At 52.1% G+C, this 21,090-nt stretch overlaps 1 protein-coding gene across 5 annotated transcripts in view; it reads left to right on the forward strand.

The window, feature by feature from the left end:
* The first annotated feature begins 59 nt into the window (after window positions 1-59).
* Window positions 60-21,090, forward strand: part of TEAD4 (TEA domain transcription factor 4) — a 65,413-nt gene continuing 44,382 nt past the window's right edge. For 2 of the 5 annotated variants that reach the window (XM_047742978.1, XM_047742982.1), the window contains exon 1: window positions 4,786-4,876. In XM_047742978.1, coding sequence (XP_047598934.1) covers window positions 4,801-4,876 — 76 coding nt within the window. In that variant the 5' untranslated portion in view covers window positions 4,786-4,800. Of the gene's footprint in view, window positions 434-3,253; window positions 3,424-4,744; window positions 4,877-21,090 lie in introns of those variants that run through there. The other 3 variants (XM_047742980.1, XM_047742981.1, XM_047742977.1) reach the window with 3 other exon arrangements.

Consider the following 21,090-nt stretch of genomic DNA (forward strand, 5'->3'; position numbering starts at 1 on the left):
CGCCCCGGACCTCTCGGCCGGGCCGGCGCCCCCGCTGCCCTCCCTTCCGCGGCTGGCCCCCGAGCTGCCTTCCTCTAGCCGGTTGACTCACTCCTCCAGGAATAGGGAGCTCCCGTGCTTTCCCGTCAGTCCCATTCTGGGAAAACTCCTCCCTCGGCGCGCTCCGCTCCGCTCCGCTCCGCTCGGCTCGGCTCGGCTCGGCGCGCCAGCCCCCGGCGGGAGGGCTCCAGCCGCCCGCCCGCCCTCCCTCCTCCCTGCCGGGCCGGTGGCCCCCCGGGCCGCCGCGGGGCTCGGCGCACTGCCCTCTGTCGTCCCGCAGTGCCGTCACCGCCCCCGGCAGCTCAGCGGAGCCGCGGCGACGAGTTGGCGCGCGCGGTGGACCCCGCAGAGCGGGCTTAGCGCCTCCGCCCCACCTTCCCGCACCCTGGGACCGGTAAGGTTGCGGCGCCGGCGCTCGAGGACCTGGCCGGAGGGCTGGCGTCGGGCGGGGCGTGGGGAGCTCGCCCGGCACGTGGAGGCGGCGCGGACCTCGGGCTGGGGCCGGCCCCGGGGTGGTGGATGAGAGGTGCTTCGCGCGAGGGGGGTCCCGGAAGCCGAAGGCCCCCAGCACCCCTGCTTCGTTTCTGCCGTGCCCTTTTCTGACTTGGGAGAGCGAGTCCTGAAGGTAGTGGGTGGGCTGGTGTGAATGCCGAGGCTTTGCGCTAGTGGAGGAGAGCCCTCCGGAGGGTCCCCTGCTCCCCGGGGCTGGAGAAGCCTGTTGTACTCCACGGTGGGGACCAGCCCGAGGGAGGAGAGCTCCCAGATCCGGAGCGCGCCTTTCCCAGGGACACAGGCTCCGTGCACATGTGTGGAAAGGGGATTCCGGTCACACACAGTGGCTGTCTTGATGCGTTCATGTGACCGCCCGACTGTCCCCTCTCCCGAGCTTTGGGTGTATGTGACTGTGCCAGTAGGCGTATTTGTTTGTGTTGAACGTGAGTGTGTTTCCACTGGAGAAGAGTGCTGTCTGAAAGTCTGAGTGTCTCTAAGTTCCTGTGCAGTGCCACGTCTGTATGTATATTTCTCGGAGGATGTTGGTTCTGGGCAGGACTGTTTTTCCTGTCAGCATGACCGTGGGCAAGAGACCGTGTCTCTGTTGTATGTGTGCAGGGATAATTGCACTGTGGTTGCTGGAGTGTGTGGTCCCCAGGCTCCATTCGCCCTGGACTGGACGGAGCTGGAAGGAAGCTGTCCACACCTGCCTCCTCCAGGCAGCTGTCTTTCTGAGGGCAAGTGGGTTCTGTTCTTGCCTGAAACAATCCAGAGAGCAAGGTGGGAGAAGACTAAAGGAAACTGAGATCTTTGTCTAGCGGTGATGGGATGGGCTGTTGATAGAAGTGGAGATGTTTCCGGAAGTGTCTTGAATCTTGAGAGCTGTGTGGCCAGTGCTTTTCAAGTTGGCCCCGAGGACAAAGAGAATGGGTGTATACCAGCCTGAACTTATTTTCCGCTGGTCCACTGTCCTTGGAGCTAGCTATCCAGCAGTCAAATGGGAGAATCCTAATTCTTTACACTTTGCTGTGGGAAGGGAAGGGAGTAACTGCGCCCATGCTTTAGTGCCCGGCAGCCGGCAGGGGAGGGAAGGGCTGCCTCTCATTTGCTAGTGGACCTGCGGGAAGACACTTCTGGGTGTCTTTGGTGTTCCCATCTCTTCCTTTCTGTTTTGCTTTTTTGTTGTTGTTGTTCTTTCTCCATTTGGGTTTTTTATCATTTGAATTTATTTTAGAGGCAGAAACTGGGCAGGGCCCTCCCTCCGGCTGTCCCGGGGATTGGCAGAAGTGACATAGTATGTGATGGTGTTGGTAGGGGGGGCACTGGCAGATCGCGTACAGAGTTCTTTCTTCATTCCCACAACAAGGTGATGGGTAATGTCGAGGACTCTTGGAAGGAAGAAACACAACACTCTCAGAGGGGTGGTGGCTGGTAGCTGCTCCTTCATGCTCCCTCCCCACCAGCAGGGGGGTGGTGGTGCAGGTGATTCAGTGAGAGCCACCTCACCTGCTTAGACCAGGTGTGCACCTAGAGCTTTGAAGGTGTCGGGTCTCAGGGCAGCATTGATGGGATAGAAAACATACAGATTTGGGGCTGGACATACTGGGGTGCAAATCCCGACAGTCATTTGGCAATTGTTAAGGCCCTCAGGCTAGTTTCCTGATGAGTAATATGGGAGGGGGTAATTAATATCCATCTCAAACATTTGTTGTGAAAATTGGGTGTTTGCCAACTACCCGGCACACTGTATGGCCCATTCCAGACTCAGTAGCCAGTATTTCCTAAGCATATTTCGGCATGGAACCTCTTTTTTTCCTAAGAACTTCTCTGAACACCCTTTGACAAGCCCTGCCCTGTTCATTTGTGTTTACTTAGCAAACAGGAATTGAACCTTTGTCATAGGCCAGACCCTGTATGATGTTCTTCATCCTTAGGAACCAGGGTAGCTGGTGGCCCAGGTGGAGGTGGAGGCAGGGCTTTGTCCTGGGGAGCACAGGGTCTGCACCTCCTTTGCTCTAACTCCAGTTTTGCCTTGACCCCCCAGGGTGAACCTGCTGAATGTTATTGGACACTCTGATGTTAGCATCTAACTCCCTCATTTTAAAAGACAGGGAAACTCCTGGGTGGCTCAGCCAGTTAAGTATCTGTCTTGGGCTCAGGTCATGATCCCGGGGTCCTGGGATGGAGTCCTGCTTCTCCCTCTGCCTGCCGCTCCCCCTGCTTGTGCGCGCGCGTTTTCTCTCTCTCTCTCTCTCTCTCTCTCTCACTCTGCACAATAAATAAAAATCTTTGAAGACAGGGAAACTAGCAGGTCAGTAACTTGCTTAAGATAGCACAACCAGTGAATGACAGAGCTGGGACTAGAGTCCATTCTGTTCTCACTTCACATTCTGTCTTCTCTGTGGATCCCAATGCTCAGACACCGCCCCCCCCCCCCCCCCCCCCCCCCCCCCCCCCCCCCCCCCCCCCCCCCGCCACCAGTCCCCTTCATCCGATAGGTGTGGGGGCTGGAGCGGTCTGGCTTGGTGACGTCTCCCGTCTTGTGGCTCAGATGGGAGGTGGAAATACTCCCTTTTGTCTCAGCAGAAAGCACAGAACTATAGAATCTGAGGATGCCGACTTGGGAAGGGGTCCTCTGGGGATACTTAAATGCACCCTCCGTTTGCCTCACTGGTTTGTACATTACTTGGCCAGGTGGAGAAGGGTTTCCCTATCTTTCTAGATCTCCCGGGATGCAAATGTCGCAACCTCCCTCGACTTCCATTCTGGAGTCTTGCACTGGTGACCGGCACAGAGCGGTACCTGTTGCCTAATCAGTGGCTCCTCTCCTTCTCAGTGCAAGTGGAGGACAGGGGTCACCAGCTTTGCTTCATGGCCTTTCCTGTAGTCGAGGTCAGTCTGGGGGCAGTGGGAAATTCAGGGCTTGTGAGGGTGGCTTTACCTTGCTTGTCTGGCTTTGCCCCCCATGACCCTTTGTTGGCAGGGGTTGGGAAGACAGCTCCCTTTTAAAGCTCTGAAATTGGAGCTGAACAGCTGCTCTCTGGTGCCCCCCTCCTTCCCCCCCAGGGGTTTAGCCAGCTCAGGGGCCCAGGTGGAGGTGGGGGCAGGGCTTTGTCACTGGGCAGTGCGGTCTCCAACTCTGTGTTCTAGTTCCAGCTTTGCCTTGACCTCTTCTGAAATGACAGTTCTCCCCTTGCTTTCCGTTTTTCTATTTAGATATTAAGGGGATTCTAATCACCTCCTGGGTGATAGGGTCCTGGAGCCTTCAGCTGATAGCAACTGGATCTTTGGGAACATTTCCACTGGAACTCCAGTCCATAAGATGGGTGCCCACATCCTCCTGCCTTTAATACAGGCAGGCCTCTGGAAAGGCAGGAGGACCGGCCAGCTCCATCATTGTGCTGAGGGTGGGCGGGCCCCCATGGGTGGGGACCTGGCTTCCTTTGGCCCAAACTTCACGGGAACAATAGACTTCAGAGGAGTCACCAGGGGCAGGAAATGGGAGCTGTGCTAAGGCAGGGTGACCCTCCTGTGAGATGAGATTGCATATCCGGCAGAAAGGAAAGGCAGGGTGTTGGGGGCAGTGCAAAGGGCACTGGGGAGGGCTGATGACACATAGGGTGGGCCTCTCCTTCCCAGGGGGCCCTTTACTTAGAGTGAAACTGGAGCTGCTTAGAGCCCAGGATTCAGCAGAGCGGTCTGCTTTATGCCTTACCAGCAAAGGTACTGTGGTGTCTGCCAGCGTCCGCTCATGCCAGGCTCACTCCTGCCAGAACCATGAATTCCCCTTCCCTTCAAGCCCTTGAGAGGTCTTCATGAATTGTCCTGGCTGGGATAAAAGGCTAGTTTTGTTTCTTCCTGGCTGATCTCCATCTTGGCTTTGAGCCTTGAGTAATAGTTGACGAGAGAGGCAACTCGTTCAGTAGGCAGAGCTCTGGGTAGGGAGGCAACAGGCCTGGGTCAGCTGGACAAGAATGTAAAGGGATTTTTTTTTTTTTTTAAAGATTTTTCCTTATTTATTTATTTGACAGAGAGAGATCACAAGCAGGCAGAGAGGCAGGCAGAGAGAGAGGAGGAAGCAGGCTCCCTGCGGAGCAGAGAGCCCGATGCGGGGCTCGATCCCAGGACCCTGAGATCATGACCTGAGCCGAAGGCAACGGCTTAACCCACCGAGCCACCCAGGCGCCCCAGGGATTTTTTTTTTTTTTTAAAGCTATAGTCAGAGCATAAGATAACCAGGACAGGCAGGGGGAGATTCCTGCTTGAAGCATGTGGTGGATGATTCTAGGAGGCAGAGCACACTTCTGTTGCCTTTCTCTCTGTGAAGGAAGAGCGAGCAGACTTGGTGAGAGGGCTCAGGAGAAGGAGCGGGCTTTGGGAGAAAGGAGACACTGCACCAACTTGCCTTTTATGAGTCCCGGTGGCTGGGTTCTTACACATCAGGTTTGGGGGTCCTGCTAGCCGCTGTAGGCGTTAAGCAGAGACTCCCTCTAGGATCTGGGGAGGGGCCCTGTGAAATTGGAGGGGGAGGTGGGGGGGGCACAATGATAACTGCTGTTACCATTTTTCCTTCATGTGGGCAAGAACTGGAAATGGCAGGCTGGTAAGCTTCTTATTGACGAAGGACTCCAAAATGGCATTGAGAGAACTACTTGCTGACACGGTCACCCCACCAAGTCTGGAAACATCATCTCGTTGAGGTTGGCGGAATGCTTAGAAAGGACGTGGAGTGTCATGATTTTTCTTGGGTCCAAGAGAAATGAATAGGTTTGGGCTGCTGCAGCAGTGACGTGGATTTGTAGCTAGTGGAAGGGCCACCCTGGCTGCTCATACTGAGCTCACGTCGCCGTTGTGGGGGGGCGAGGGGGGAGGTGGAGGTCTCCAGTGATAGGCCATGATGCTCTCATTTTGGCTTTGTCCTCTGTCAGTTTTGTGGGTGTCTAGGACAGCAAGCAAGGAGGACAGAACCAGGATTCAAAGTCATCTTAATTGTCTAAATGCTGAGATTAAGCAGAAACAGGAGACGAAAAACCATTTTTTTCTGTTAAGATTAATACATGCTCATTGTAGAAAACTTTTGTAAATTAAAGAAGGAAAAAAGGTACATAATGCCACAACTCAAGGATGAGCATGGTTAATATTTTGGCATATATCCCTCCAAATTTATGTTTATGCAAATAAATTGATATATATTAATATAATTGGAATTATACTCTATCCTCTTTTATTCTTCCTGAATACTATATAGTAAGTAATATCCCGTATCATAAAAAATAATTTTAAAGGCATAATTATAAGGATCTGGATATTACCTTATATGAATACACCTTAATTTTTTTAACTGCACACTACCAAACTTTTTTTTTTTTTTTTTAAGAATTGAATTGCTTTTTAATTTTTTAATTTTTTTAAGTACAAGCAGGGGGAGTAGCAGAGGGAGAAGGAGAAACAGGCTCCCCACTGAGCAGGGAACCCCATTCGGGGCTCAATCCCAGGACCCTGAGATCATGACCTGAGCCGAAGGTGAATGTTTAACCAACTGAGCCACCCCGGCGCCCCCCTCCCCGCTTTTTAAAAAAGATTTTATTTATTTATGTGGCAGCACACAAACGGGTAGCAGCAGGCAGAGAGAGAAGTGGGCTCCTCGCTGAGCAAGGAGCCTGATGCAGGACTCGATCCCAGGATCCTGAGATCATGATCTGAGCCAAAGGTGGACGCTTAACCGACTGAACCATCCAGGCATCCCATATCACATGTTTTTGTAAGTTGTGTTCAATTTTTAGCCATTAAAAAATTACTTGACATTGAGTAATGTTAAATCTGTATAGTTCTCTCGAGATGAACTAAAAAAGATTTAAATATAAAATCCTGCATTTAAGTATGTACAGAATAGGAACTTGCTATCAATTCTTGGGGGAGAAAAACTTGGGACTTTGGCTGATGAAGGAAGGGAAAGGGAAACGAGCATTTATTAAGTGCCTATCAGGTGCCAGTTCTAGACATTTCTGCCTGTATCACTGTGTTTAATTTTCATGGCAGCCCTGTGAGATAGGGTTTGCTGGTTTGATTTTGTTTTGTTTTTTAACCTCTACAGAAGAGGAGGAAAATTACACAGAGATTAATTCTGGGGTTGGAGTTTGAACCCAGGTCAAACTGACTCTTCCCACTGCCCTGTTAAACCTGGAGCCTGTGTGGGCTAGTGGGGTGGCGGGGTCTGTGTCAAGAACCCTAGTCCGGGAAGCTCTGGGGTGCTCTGGCCACATTGGGAGCCACGTCTGGTTTTGGGGTTAGTACAACCTGACCTGTTAAGTACTGAGCTTGTGGTTACTGTCAGTGTCTTAGTAGAGGGGGGATGGGGAGGTGGAACCTGTCCTGCCCTCAGGGTGCTGTCATATCTCAGGGCCAGAGGGAAGGCCCTCTTTGCAGCAAGGCTGTTCTGGTCTGTATGACCTGAAGTCCATTTCACTCCGTGGCACTGCATGGCCCACATGGGAATTCATGATGCAGGATGATACACATAGAGCTTGCTGGAGCTGCTTTGGAGGAGAGGTTTCCCTAGTGAGTGGGAAATGGTGCCTCTAGGGCTTCTGCTGCCTCCACATAGCCCTGGACAGCAGGTGGGGCTTGCCCTAGGCTGTGAGGGAGGGATTTTCCCACCTTGTGCTTCTGGGATTCCTGCTGGGTGGAGGTAAAGATAAACTCTCTGGAGCTGGAGGCCAGGCTGAGAGACTGTGGGGTGGGTAGTGGCCGTGTCTGAGGAGTTGGAGGAGACAGCGTGGGGAGCTTTGGGAGCTCCTGCCTGGCTCCCATCACGCACCAGCTGAATGAGCAGGTGTGAGGCTGGGACAGGGGAAGGTGGGTAGTGGCCACAAGCACACACTCCAGAGCCATACTGCCTAATAGAAATATAGTGTAGGGGCGCCTGGATGGCTTGGAAGGTTGAGCATCTGCTTTGGCTCTGGTCATGATCTCCAGGTCTTGGGATCGAGTCCCGAGTCGGACTGCTGGTTTAGTGGGGTTTCTGCTTCTCCCTCTCCCACTGCCTCTCCCCCTGCTCATGCTTTATCTGTCTCAAATGAATAAATAAAATCTTCAAAAAAAGGAAAAAAGGGGCGCTTGGGTGGCTCAGTGGGTTAAGCCTCTGCCTTTGGCTCAGGTCATGATCCCAGGGTCCTAGGATTGAGCCCTGCATCGGGCTCTCTGCTCAGCGGGGAGTCTGCTTCCCCTCCCCACCTCTGCCTGCCTCTCTGCCTACTTGTGATCTCTCTCTCTCTCTCTCAAATAAATAAAATCTTTTAAAAAAGGAAAAAAGAAATATAATGTAAGCCAGATAAGTAGTTTTAAGTTCTCTAGGAGCCACTTTTAAGAAGTAAAAGGAGGGACACCTGGGTGCTTCAGTCATTTAAGCAACTGCCTTTGGCAGGTCATGATCTCAAGGTCCTAGGATCAAGCCCCTGCTCAGCAGAGAGCCTGCTTCTCCCTCTCCCTCTGCTGCTCCCCATGCTTGTGCTCACTCACACTCTCTCTGATAAGTAAATAAATAAAATCTTAAAAAAAATGCTCCCCACTATTAAAAATAAGTGGGTTCCACACTTGAAAAAAAATTAAAAAATGTAATAAGAAGGGATGCCTGGGTGGCTCAGCCTGTTAAGCATCTGCCCTCAGCTCAGGTCATGATCCCAGGGTCCTGGGATGGAGTCCTGCTTCTCCCTTTGCCTGCTGCTCCCCCTGCTAGTGCTCTCTCTCTCTCTCTGTCAACTAAATAAAGAAAATCTTAAAAAAAAAAAGAAATTGGTAATATGAGTTTTGATAACATATCAAACAACTATCTTAAATATTATTGTTTAAATATGCTATTGATAGTAAAAAAAAATTAATGAGAGAGTTTGTATTTTTTTCGTACAAAGTGTTGGGAATCGAGTGTGCGTTTGCCACTTAACAACATATCTCAGTTTGGACCAGCTGGTTTTCAAGGGCTCAGTGGCCACATGTGGGTGGTGACTAGTGTTTGGGCAGTACAGATTTACAGCCAGCCTGCCTGGGTTTGAATCCCTTTTCTGCCAGTTATCAAGCTATGTGGCCTTGGGCAAGTTCTCTAACCACACTGTGTCTTACTCTCCCCCTCTGCCAGTATTATTATGGAACCAACTTCATATGGTTAATGTGAAGATTAAATTAGTTAATATTTGTGATAAGCTTAGTTTTTTACCTGGCACATACTAAACACTATCTATGTAAGTGTCCATCAAATAAATGACCCATAAATGGTACTTAAACTCTTGACGGGCTAAGTTTGTAAGAGGAAGAGGCCAGGGATATGCTGGGAAGAACCCAGTCCTGGAGTTTCCCTGTGTTAGGTAGGCCATGCCTCTAAGCCGGTAGTTCTATGTAATGAAATTGCCTTCAGATCAGATGGACCTAATCTACTGTTGCTGAAAAGGAGGCCCGCCTTCTGGAAATGAGAAGAAATGTCAGCATCCCTATGATAAGACAGGTTCCAATCCAGCAACAGGTGTGTCCTGCTTAAGGCTTGGAACTGTGCTGTGTGGCACGGAAGAGTCAAAAGCATCCTCCGAAATGCTCCATTGTAAACTGCATGACGTCATGTTGGAATGGGGGTGAGGTCACTTCCAGCACTTGGAGGTTTAAGCAATAGTCGTGCTGCTTATGCAAGAGAGGAAGCAGAGCTCTATCAGTGGCTTCCGATACCCTCCTCAGAGCTCTGCCAGCCCCGGCACTGCCAGCATGCCTATGTTGGCATCGGCCCCCTCCGCCTGCACCTGCCCTCAGCCACTCCACAGGGGTCACAGAGCACCCACTGTGTGCCTGGCACTGTGCCAGGTGGCAGCGGTAGAAATGTGGAACAGAAGACCTGGTCCCTGTCCTCCAGGGGCTTGCAGTCCAGCAGGGGAGACAGTCTGAGTAGCAGACACTGAAGACCTGCGAGAGTAAAGAAGGGCCGGTTAGACGCCCGAACTAGTGCTGAGGGGATGTCTGGAAAAAGCGATTCATTTGATGGGGCTGGGAGGGGTCAGGGAAGGCTTCTCAGAGGAGGAGACACTTGAGCTGGCTTTGAAGGATAGGTAGGGTTTCGACAGCTCTGCATGTGCCTGTGCGCTCACAAGAGCGAGTGTGTGTGAGCGGGAGCAAGAGGTGGCAGGGGGCGAAACAGAGAGAGAGATACAGGTGAGAAGATAAGAAAAATGGTGATTTCAGAGTCATGGTCATAAAATTAGGGGAAGGGAGATAACTAAGCTTTAAGAGTGAAGTAGATTTGAGCCAGGTCCTCTGGGCAAATTGAGGAGGACTTTTTTAAAAAACTTATCACATAGATAAGTTCACATAGAGCAAAATTTACTCTTTCTGGTGTACAGTTCTATGGGTTTTGACAAATGCAAAGTGTTGGGTATCCCCCAGCACAGTCAAGATACAGAATGGCTCCCTCTCCCTCAAAGAGTCCCTCATGCTGACACCCCTTTGTTGTCTGTCCGTCTGTCCCCATCCCCCTGTCCCCACCCCATGCCCGTCCCCTGACAACACAGATCTGTCCACTCCTGTCATTGTGCCTTTTCAAGAATATCAGGTGGACTCATACAGTGTGTAGCTGTGGTGTCTCCGTGTTTCACTCAGCGTGGAGCCTTGGTTCATCCAGTTCTGGGCATCAATATCTTGTTCCTTTTTTTTATTAACGTGTAATGTGTTATTTGCTTCAGGGATACAGGTCTGTGAATCGTCAGGGTTACACAGTTCCCAGCGCTCACCATAGCATAGCATATACCCTCCCCAATGTCCATCACCCAGCCACCCCGTCCCTCCCCGCCACTCCCCAGCAGCCCTCAGTTTGCTTCCTGAGATTAAGAGTAGCTTGTTCCTTTTTATTGCTGCATAGTAGTCCATCATGCAGAGATCCTGCCGTGTGCTTACCCCATCACTGTGGAAGGCCTTTAGGTTGTCTCCAGCCTTTGTTGATTTTGAATAAAGCTGCTGTGAACATTGTATGGGTTTCTGTGTGAATACAGGCTTTCATTTCTCTTGGATAAAGAGCAAGGAGTGGGATCGTGGGGTCACATGGTGGTATATGTATGGTGGGTTAAGACGTACGTGCCTAGCTTTCTGCGCAAGCGCACCGCTCTGCATTTCTACCAGCTGCGCAGGAGGGCTCTGTATCTTCAGCAGCGCTTGGTATCGCCCGCTTTCTTCTTGGTTCTGTCTTTGACATTCTAGTAGGGGTGTAGTGGCATCTCATGGTGGTTTTAGTTGAACATTTTTATGTGTGTGCTTATTTGCCATTTTTACAACTTCTTTGCTGAAACGCCTATCTAAATCTTTCACCTGTTTTTTCTTTTGTTGGTTATATTTTGAGAGTTCTTTAGTATTCTGGATACAAGTCCCTTGTTGGACGTGTGATTTACACATTTTTGGAGAAAATTCACTTAAGGAGGAAATCTCCACAAGAAGACAGTGGGTGTGGGGGAACTCAGGACAAGGAAAGAGTTTGGTGTCCTGAGCCTAGGCCTTTCTTCCAGGGGTGGGGAACACCTGGGGAATGACCTATGTGAAAGTAGAGGGGAGGAGGAGGGAACAGGGTCTTCTGTGAAGTTCTTTTCCTGGCTGAGCACCTGCCCTCGAGTATGCTTCCGAATAGGAGGTACAGGTGGTTTCTTGCTTTGCTAAGTACCTGGTTTTCTGCTCATGGCCCCCGGCTCAAGCTGGGCCAGCCCCATCCAGAACAACAGATGCTTGTGCCCAGCCTGGTTCCGACCATTCACGAGGCCTCGTTACCAAACTGGATGACCGTGCATTCTGGAATGGGAGATGGGGTGATTATTGGGCCCTCAGAGTAAGCCACTGGGTAGGCGTGTGGCTGGTGCAAGAGAGAATCCATGTGGTGAGATTTCTGGGTCAGGGTGGGTCCTCTGTGTTGGTGACCTCAGCCTAGGGTCTGAGGGTTCTGGGCCATTAGAATCTCCAGAGCATTGCAATCTGCGTCTCTGTCCCTGTCCAGGCAGAGGGGCGCCAAGGCAGAGGAACCTTCTATGAAAGGTGACCTACGGTAGAATAGGTGCTGCGTCCTGCCTCTTGTCCAAGTCCAGGCCAGCCTGTTCCTTGTGCCGGTGTCCTGGCAGCTGTCCACATGCTAGAGCCTCCATTCTTGCCAGAGGCAGGCCTTTTCCAGAGACGACTGAGGCCTGCGGGTGGAGAGAGGCCTGCAGGAGCCCTGTAGTTCCCTGCAGCTCCCTGGTGCTCTGGACCTGGGGGCTGTTCCCCAGAGCTGAGAGCTCCTGCCTGGCGCTGCCTGAACATGGTGTGCTCCCAGAGGCCCCTCCTCCCCGGTGCCTCATGCTGCTTGGGGGCCCAGTGTGGGCACGCCCTTGGGTCCTGGCAGGGTGGGGTATGGTCAGGGGTCTGTGGGAGCTGCTGACTGGGCTGGGGAAGGCAAGTCTTTGTTGAGAGCACACTGGGCTCCCGGGAGTAATCAGTTCAGGCAGCGTCCGGGGGGCATCACTGTTGGACGGGACTCAGTGGCAAGGCGCGTTAGGCAAAGACGCCCAAGTTCTGGGATCTACTTTGAGATCTGAATTTTCACAGGACAGGCGCACTTAAAGTGAAGTCAAGTAGTTTGGTTCAGTACTTTTGCCTCTCTAGAACTTCCGTGACCTTTGCTTTATTTTGGAATCTGGAAGAAAGGCCCCAGGGAGAAAAAAGTGCAAGTCTCACTCTCCCCATCTTAAAAACAAACAAAAAGTAATATCCTTTTTGAGTAATTTTGAGTATTTTGAGTAATATCCTCACCCATCTCATGCCTTTATTATCATCATCGTCATCATCATCATTATTATTATTATTATTACTTTTAAAGCAGGGTTGGGTTTACAGAAGAACTGAACAGGAAATACGGAGGGTCTTCCCTTCTCCCTGCTTGCTTACTCCTCTTGTTGACGTCTTGTACTGGTTCAGCATTGTAGCCACGCTGGTGAGCCAGTACAGATCTGTGGTTTGTAACTGGAGTCCCCGGTTTACATTTGAGTTCACTCTTCAAGTGTGCGTTCTGTGGGGTTTGACAAATGCGCGTGTCATGTGTGCACTCTTACAGTATTGTACTGAACAGTTTCACTGTCCTAAAAGTCCCGCGCTCCATGTACCCCTCCGTGATCTTCTACTGTGTCTGTGCTGCTGCCTTTTCCAGAACGTCCTGTGGTTGTGGTCACACAGCGTGTAGGCAGCCTTTCAGGTTGGCTTGCACTTAGTGAGATCCCTGTAAGATTTCTCCGTGTCTTTTAGACACTTGATAGCTCATTTCTTTTTATCTCTGAACAATACTCCACTTTCCTACCTTTTCTTTGTGTGAGTGGGGGCACTGAGGTCCCCACAGGGGAGGTGAGTCTTTGGCCAGGCTGAGCCTGGAGCCAGGTTTGCCTTCCTTCGAGACCCTGTTTGCAGGGGCTTCTGTGCAGGCACCGTGCCCAAAGCCCCTTCACCACTTCCTCGGCCCCTTGAGTGGCTCTGGGGCCAGCCCTGGGGTGGGGTGGTGAGAGGAGGTGGTGGACACCCACCTGCTGTGACCCACTTCCTGGATATATTAGGGCCGGGTCCACTGACGCCCACATCCCTGGCTGCTTGGAAAGGGTGGCTGGGGCAGAGCCCAGGTCTAGCTCCTGGGAAGCTGGATCCCTGTCCTCATTTACCCTGCTGCCCTCTCAGGGTTGGGGGTCCTGGGGAATGTGTGGAGGGCTCGGGGCTGTATATCCATCTGTATCCTCTTCAACTCTGAGTTACCAACTGCCCCTCCCTGCTCAGGCTCCTCCCACCGCCCGCTTCTGTGCCCCTCCTTCCTCCTGCCCCTTTCCTCTCCACTGCTCCCCAGAGGGAATCCTCCCTTCCTCCTTTAGCCCCCTCCATCATTCTGCCAAAAACCATGAATGTTCGAGGAGCCCTCCCAAGAGCTAGCTGCTGTGCCTGCACGTGGGAGACAGGATTGAACTGAGTCCTCACAACAGTCCCATGAGGAGATAGCATTACTACCTCTGGAATGTATTTTCGGGGACAGGCCTGGAGAGGTCAATAGCTTGCCCAGGGACATTGGCCATTTGGAGGCCCAGCCAGGATCTGAGCCGGTCTCTGACTCCTGAGCCCAGGCGGGCACCTCTGCCCCACAGCACCCCTCTCCTGGCCTGGCAGGTTGGCTCTCTGTGGCGGGTTCCTCATGACACGCTGGTGGGGTGGTGGGGTCCTCCTTTGCCTTTTCTCTTACCCCTCCCCACCACTGTCCTGTCAAGAACAAGTTGTGGTAAGTGTCTTCACCCTGCAGGGTCAGTGAGGTGGTGGGTGGTACGGACCTATGCGCTGTGGTCTGAGTTTCTGACCTGTCTTGCCTCTGCCTTTCATCTCTGCAGGCCAGTCTTCTTCTCCCGGTGTGAGAGATCAGAAGCTTGGGGGAGGTTAGACACGTTTCTGACCAGCCACACAGCTGCTAAGAGGTAGAGCGCCCTTCAGGTCACATGACCAAAGCTTCTTCCCAGTGGACGGGGCCGTGGTGTGCTTTCCCCGGAGCCTCGTGTGTGAGCAGAGGAAGAGGCCCTGCTAGGGCGGCTGTTCTAGGTGGGATTGGGACAGCTAGGCTTTGTGTGGTTTTATTATTTTTTATAATAAAAATGTGTTCTGTATACTTGTTATATACATGTATTTCTTCAGGCCTCCAGCAAGCCCTGGCCAGCCATCTGAAATCCCACTGGGGCCAGTTTTGTACAGCTGAGTACAAGGCTCAGCCCAGCCCACGGCGGTCCATTTCTCCGGGTGTTTTCTCCTTTGCTTCCTCTTTCCTCTCATCCCTGAGGACTTGCTGCGTGTGACCCAAATGCTGCTTTCTTGGCTTTTCATTTCTTTTCATTTTCATATTCAGCTATAAATAGGTCATTTTCCTGTGTCTCCTGTTTTGGGCCCAGGTCCCTCAGTCCCCTTCACTGCCCACATCTTTCCCCCCCTCTATCTCCTGGTGTGCTTAAAAAAAAAAAAAGCATGAAGTAATTGGATGCATAAAATAATTGTCATTTTGTGATTGGCTTATTTCACGTAATGGAATGTTTTCTAGGTTCATCTGTGTTGCAGCATGTGTCAGAACTTCATTCGTTTTTTTTGAGGCTGAGTAATATTCCACTGTGTGCATTTGCCAGATTTTGTGTGCCCGTTCACCAGTTGATGGCCGTTTGGGTTGGTTCCACCTTTTGACATTTCTGTCTCCGTTAGCTGTTGTGTTCCCAGTGCCTTGAGCTCTGGGTCTGTGAACATCCTGCCCCTCCCCCAAGGTATTCATTGACAATTGTCGAATGTGTTACCCTCCCAGGTGCTTGATTCTTCAGACTCGTGCCGTTCTGTCCTGTCGCCAAGCATCCTGGGTGAGTGGGCGCTAGACCGTGTGCCTCGGGGACGGGGGTGAGGTCCCTGGGAGCCTCTAGCACAGTTTTCAGCTGATTCATTCACAACCTCTGTTTTAGTGTTTCTGTTCAGAGACACCTCATTTCTTTCATAGATGTTACTGATGGATTATGTTGACCTCACAGCCCACGGCACTGTAAGACACGCGGGCTGGAGCTCCTCTGTCTCCAGAGGGCATGCCACGGCCTTCTTGCGCTTCGGGACATGGGCCAGCGCCACACCCCTGCGCCTGGGGGCCGTCTTCCACCGCGCCTTCGGGACAGAGAGCACAGACGGCACAGACGTACCAACCAGGTGGCACGGAAGAGATGGTGCAGAGGCCCCTTGTTTATAGTGTGAGCAAGGGAGCCTGAAGGCAGAGTGCAGTCTTGCTCCACGTCCTGGGAGGGCCTGCTGCGGCCGCTCACGCCCTTGTGGGGGGCAGCGTGTGCGTGTCTGCGCGTGACCACGGGAGCGCCGCAGGTGTGGCTCTCGGGCTTCTGAGTGTCAGTTGGCCCGTGTGTACACACAGGATCTGTGACTGTTCCGTGAACTAGGATAGACTGTCTTTGCCTCTTCTCGAGGAATGCTGGACACCCACTCCCACAAGGCTGAAGGGTGCTGAGGCAGGACTGTGTCATTTGTGACCTTGTACCTGATGCCTGGCATACAGCAGGTGCTCAGTAGACGGCTGTGAGTGAATGAATGGAAGACTCCGAGGGCTAAAGCTGTAATGGGTTGAGGCAGGAAAATAGGCAGGAGGGGTCTTCGTGGCTGGGGGACCTGCTTATCCACATATGTGGGTTGCCTGCTAGGCTCCTTCCTGGGAAGCAGCTCTCTCTTCCAGAGGCATCCAGACGACGGCGGGGGCAGCTGCAGTTGTGGAGCAAAAAAGTACAGGGCTGAGGCTGTGTTCTGGTGCCCATTTGAACTAGCTGTGGGGCCTTTTGGCAAGTCGTTTTACCTCTCAGGACTGTAAGCTGGAGGGCAACTTTCTCCTCTGGGGTTTTCCTCATTCACACAAACCTCGGGATGCCCATGTCTCCCAGCTGGGACCTTCGCCAGAGGCTCTGGGGGCAATGGCGTCTGTGTGCCTCGAGCTCCCCTTCGCTGGTCAGCCCTGGGGCTGGAACCCAACCCTGTTACCCTTCCCATTTAGCTGAAATCCTGCATGCTATGGAATCAGACCACTTCCCCCTGCTGTGGTCTGATTGTCCACAGAATAATGTGGACATTGTGCTATGTTTCTGTGGTCCACAGAACCGTTGGCAAGGAGGTCCAGGCAGCACTGTGGTGGGCGAGGGTGGCTTGCTGAGGGGAAGGGACTGAACCTCGCCCCTTCAGGACTTGGAGCTTGGGCGTGGCGCTGCACCTGGGGTACCCCCAGTGTCATCATCTGCAATGAGTGTGGGGAGGGTGGTGGAGATCTTGTCAGGGCCTCAGCCCAGCGCCAGGTGCCAAGTGTGTATGTGAAATGGTACCTCCTAGTCTTACGTCTTAATGTGAGAACAGTTCTCTCTTTGGTGAGCAGAGTGTCTGTGCCTCAGTGTCCTGATACTTCCTTGACAGCTGGGCCTCCCTCCCATGAGTGCTGGACCCCCTGAACTTGTCTAGCAGGTCATCTGCCCAGAACACAGGGGCCGTGTGCTGGGGTAGGAGGTGGTACTGTGTGTTGGGGAGGTGGGACTTCTCCCCCACCCCATGACCCAGCCCTTGCCTGGAGGAGGGTTCTCCTCTCTTCCTCTTTCTGTGTTCCGGTCTTCTCCCTTACAACAAAGCAGCCAGTCTTCCAGGCACCTTGGGGGATGTAAATTGGACCTGATCCTCAGACATCCCTGGCTATTGATGGCAAGAAGACATCAGCTTAGGATGGAGGACAGAGAGCTCTGCGGCGGCCCAGTGAGCAGTTCAGGCAGTACATGGTAGAGACCTAAGGCCTCTGTGGCCCGGGCCAGGGAGCCTGTCTGGGCACAGGTATACCCCAGCTTGAGCTGCGTGCCATGTACCTGATCCAGCGATCCACTCACACTGTGCACTTAGCCTCCTGTCCCCCATCTAAAGTCTAAGCCCCCCTGAGGGCCCGAACCCCTTTCCCCAGAGTATAGTCCAAGAATAGCTACTCAGATGTTTTTTTTTTTAAAGTATAGTTTTTTTTTTTTTTAAATTTCAGCTTTACTGGGGTCAATGAAATGAAATGAAAATCGTAAGATATCTTCAGTATGCATTGTGGTGATTTGGTACTCATACACATGGTGAAAGGATCCCCCCAGCTAGTTAATGAGCACATCTGCCTTTTCACATCTTTTTTTTTTTTCTTTTTTTCAAGATTTTATTTATTTGACAGACAGAGATCACAGGTAGGCAGAGAGGCAGGCAGAGAGAGGGGGGGAGCAGGCTCCCTGCTGAGTAGAGAGCCCGATGTGGGGCTCGATCCCAGGACCCTGGGATCATGACCTGAGCTGAAGGCAGAGGCTTTAACCCACTGAGCCACCCAGGTGCCCCCATGTCTTTCTTTTTGTGAGAACATTTAAATTCTACTCTCAGTAGCTTTCAGTTACACAGTACAGCGTTACCAGCTCTAGTCACCGTGTCATACGGCACATCCTCAGGCCTTGCTCAGCCCGTGGTTGAATGACCTCCCCCCGGTTCTCCCACCCCCGCAGATGTTTGTTAATGGACTGGTGTCGGGAAGGAGGTCCACCCTAAGCAGGAAAACAGTGTATGTAAACTCAGGCTTCATGGGCTGCTGACGAGTCCAAGGGGGCTGGAGGGGAGAGTGGGAATGAGTCTGGGGTCCACGGTTCCTGATTTTCCCTCCTGCTCTTACTAAGAAATGAGGTCAGGGCAGTGAAGGCTTGGAGATACCCCAGCGCCCCAAGTCGGGGAGTTTGCACGGAGATCTGTACTTGTGCTTCAGCGTGCACAGCACCTTTCAGCACTTATATGGTTGGGCCCAGTTTCCAATGTCTAGTCCAGTAGGAAAGCTAAGGTAATGATGGGAGGGGCCGTTTGCGTCTCCACTCGATAATGTGTTGATACCGGAGAGCCACCTTCCATCCAGTGGAGATGGTCTGTGGCCGCAGCTCTGCTGGATTGGGCAAAGCACCTGGGGTGCGGAGCCGTAACTCCTCCAGTCTTGGTTACCAAGCCTTGCAGGTAAGTCTGCCAGCTGGAAGGACCTCGTGTTCCAGGATTGAGGCAGAAGGGGACCCGCTCCCACCCTGAATTACGTTAGTTACTCCCCATGCCTCCTCTGTCTTTATCCCTTTGAGACTCCTCTAGTGGAAGATTAGAACGGATCCCCTGGAAGGAAATCCTGTTTTCTCTTTCCTCCCAGCTTCCCAGTTGAGGAGCTGTTGGGATGAAGGTGGTTGTTCTTTCTGAGGGCCCCAGGGGGGAAGCATCAGATGCTGAGGCATCACAGGTCAGGAGGAGCCTGATATAGTTGGAACCTTTACTTGGATCCCACAGCTCTTGGAATGTGAGCTGGGACTGGAGGGACAGAGAGAACCATTGCTACCTATAATTGGGCAGGAGAGTCAGGCCCCTTTTGAACCATCTCTCCCTAACACCGGATGACACCAGTCGAGTCTGAGAAACCTTTTGAGTTTCAGTCCAAAATTTCTGATTTGGGGTCGGGAGTACAGGGAGGAGGTTATAACATGGGTTGAACCTCAACAAGTTCAAAGATTTTGTGGTAAAAGGAAATGAGTGGTAGATTCCTGATGGAGGAAAGGGAATCTGGGATAACTGATCGTATGTAAAGTGGGATAACATCTACCTAAATTCCCAAAATCGAGCGGGGAGAGTTGGGGCAGGTGCTGATGTGTGAGAAATAATCGTGTGCTCAGGTAGCTCCGTGGAGGGAAGCAGGTGAACACAGACCAGCCGCTGTGCTGTGCAGACTTGCATCTTGGGGATTCTGTGGCTCGTGGGAAAAGGGTCGGGTTTGGTGATCACTGGTGGCCCTGGAAGGGTCCTGAAGGGGTGGGCTTTGGGAGCAGGACATGGAAGTCTTGACGATGCAACTCTGGACTAGGCAGGGGACGGGACTAGAGGGGATGAGGTCTGGGTCTGCTCCTTCCTCAGGGCAAGTCATTTGCCCTCCCTGAGCCTTGGTTTCTCTGTTTTATAACCTGGGGATCATGGTTCCCTTCCTGTCCTGAAAGTGTTTTTGAGGAGTTTATCGTTATTCTTATTAAAAAGATGTTAATAAAAGCCTGTAAGTTCTAATTATTCTGAAAATTCCTGAGTAACTGGCATTTGGGGACCCCAGGGTAGAGCTGAATGTTGTTTGAGCCTGGAGTTTGCTTTGGGTGGGCCATCTGGTGGGCTTTGGGTGGGGCTAGGGGCAGAACCAGAGGCCTCCAAGCCAGGCCCCGGAAGCCAAGCCGAGGATTATTTTTATTCCTCTGTTCATGGCACGTGGCCCAGGCTTAACTATGCCATCTGTCTTCCCCTCCCGCTCTCGTCCTGGCAGGCCCACGGGGGTCATTGTGGAGGGTTTGGGGAAGTAGGAGGAGTGGGCATCCTTCTCTGGGCTGGTGTTGGCTTACCCTCCATTCTGCTAGCTGCAGGCCTAGGCTGTGTGGGAGGTGTGCTTAGGGGAGGCAGCTGCCAGGCCTGGGGCTGTGGGTGGTGAGGCTGGGAGAGGCCAGCCAGTGAGAGCTCTGGCCTGGGGGCAGCAGGGCCACACAGGGCTGGGAGCAACTCCATTTCAGTAGCAAATCCTGTGGCCTGGGGTCTTGGGTGACCCCCTACCCTGCTTCCCTGGAATGGACCCAGTCTTGGGAACATGAAGTACAGGTCCTCAGAGACCTCATGGGTCTGACATGAATCTGTGGTTCTCCTCGGGTCTGGTGTTCTTCTGGGTTGCCCTGGGCCTGGCTTTTATAGGGACCGAAGGTGCTTACTTCAGCCAGCTGGTCTAGCTCAGCTCGGGTGAAGGAAGGGCCCAGACACTCTAGTACCCAGAAGGGTTCATGTGGTATCAGGGATGTTGGGCCTCCCTCCTTTCCTTCCCTCCTTTCTGGTCTCCCTGTCACCCTATGCCTGGCTTGGGGTGTTTATCTGTGTTCAGTGCCAGGTCTCAGAAGAGAGTCTAGGCTAAAGCCAGGACATACAAGACCTTAAGTATTAATATTTTTAAATTAACATTAGTTAGTATTAGGCACGAAGGCTTAAGATATATGTGCCTGTTAGGTCCATTGAGGACTTTAGACCTTTCCCGTGAGGCATTATTTGTAGATAACGATGGTGACAATACAGCTCTTACTGAGCACTAACTTTGTCAGGCCCCGTGCTAGTTAACATCTGATCTTGTTGACCAGAATTTGGGACATCTTGCCATGGCAGATCAGTTCTCCAGCCTTCTTTGAACAAAGCCCCAGGTGAAAGTGTGTGGTATGTGTAAAAGCTACTTAGGAGAGCTCCCAGAGGAAGTGGAGGGTCTGGACAGGGAGTGTGTGCAACAGACACCATAAGACAGAGTGGGCCTTAGATCCCAAACTAAGAAATGGACCAATTTGGCCATGGTCACGGCTGCTTGTAATGCTGGAACCAGAATCAGTCTCTTGACTCCTAGACATCACACTTTCATTTCACAAACCTCCAGAAAACTCAAGCTCTCTCTCTGGTGTGCCAAAGTCCAGACATTTACTGATATTTTCTTTGGTTTCCTGACACTAAACATGGAACAGCTCATTCTCCCCATGGAGAAATCATTATTTCACAAAGGACACTTAACAGATATCCCCTCATTTGTTCCCCAGCTTTGTGCAGTGCACTGAGGACTTTGTAGAGAAAGACAGTTGTGAAATCTGAGGTACGGTGAAGGACGCCAGTCATTCCTTGGAGCTGGGGGGGTCAGCTATGGAAAGCATGGGGAGCTGCTGGAGGTCAGAGGAGGGGGTCTAATCCAGACTGGAGGTCTGGGTCATCTTCCCAGAGGAAGTGATTTTGTGGCTGGACCTTCAGGATGAGTAGGAGTTAGGTGAAAGAAGGATGGGGAGGAAGGCTGTAGGCAGCACTTCCGGGTGTGGAGAACAAGCTTAGCATGTTAGGGGTATTGTTTGGATAATGGAGTTTGGGGGTTGGGGGGTACAACCAAGGGAGTATAAGAAGACGGTGCAGATGCCTGGCGGTGTG

The sequence above is a fragment of the Lutra lutra genome, chromosome 8 (genome assembly GCF_902655055.1).
Source record: "Lutra lutra chromosome 8, mLutLut1.2, whole genome shotgun sequence".
NCBI lineage: Eukaryota > Metazoa > Chordata > Mammalia > Carnivora > Mustelidae > Lutra > Lutra lutra.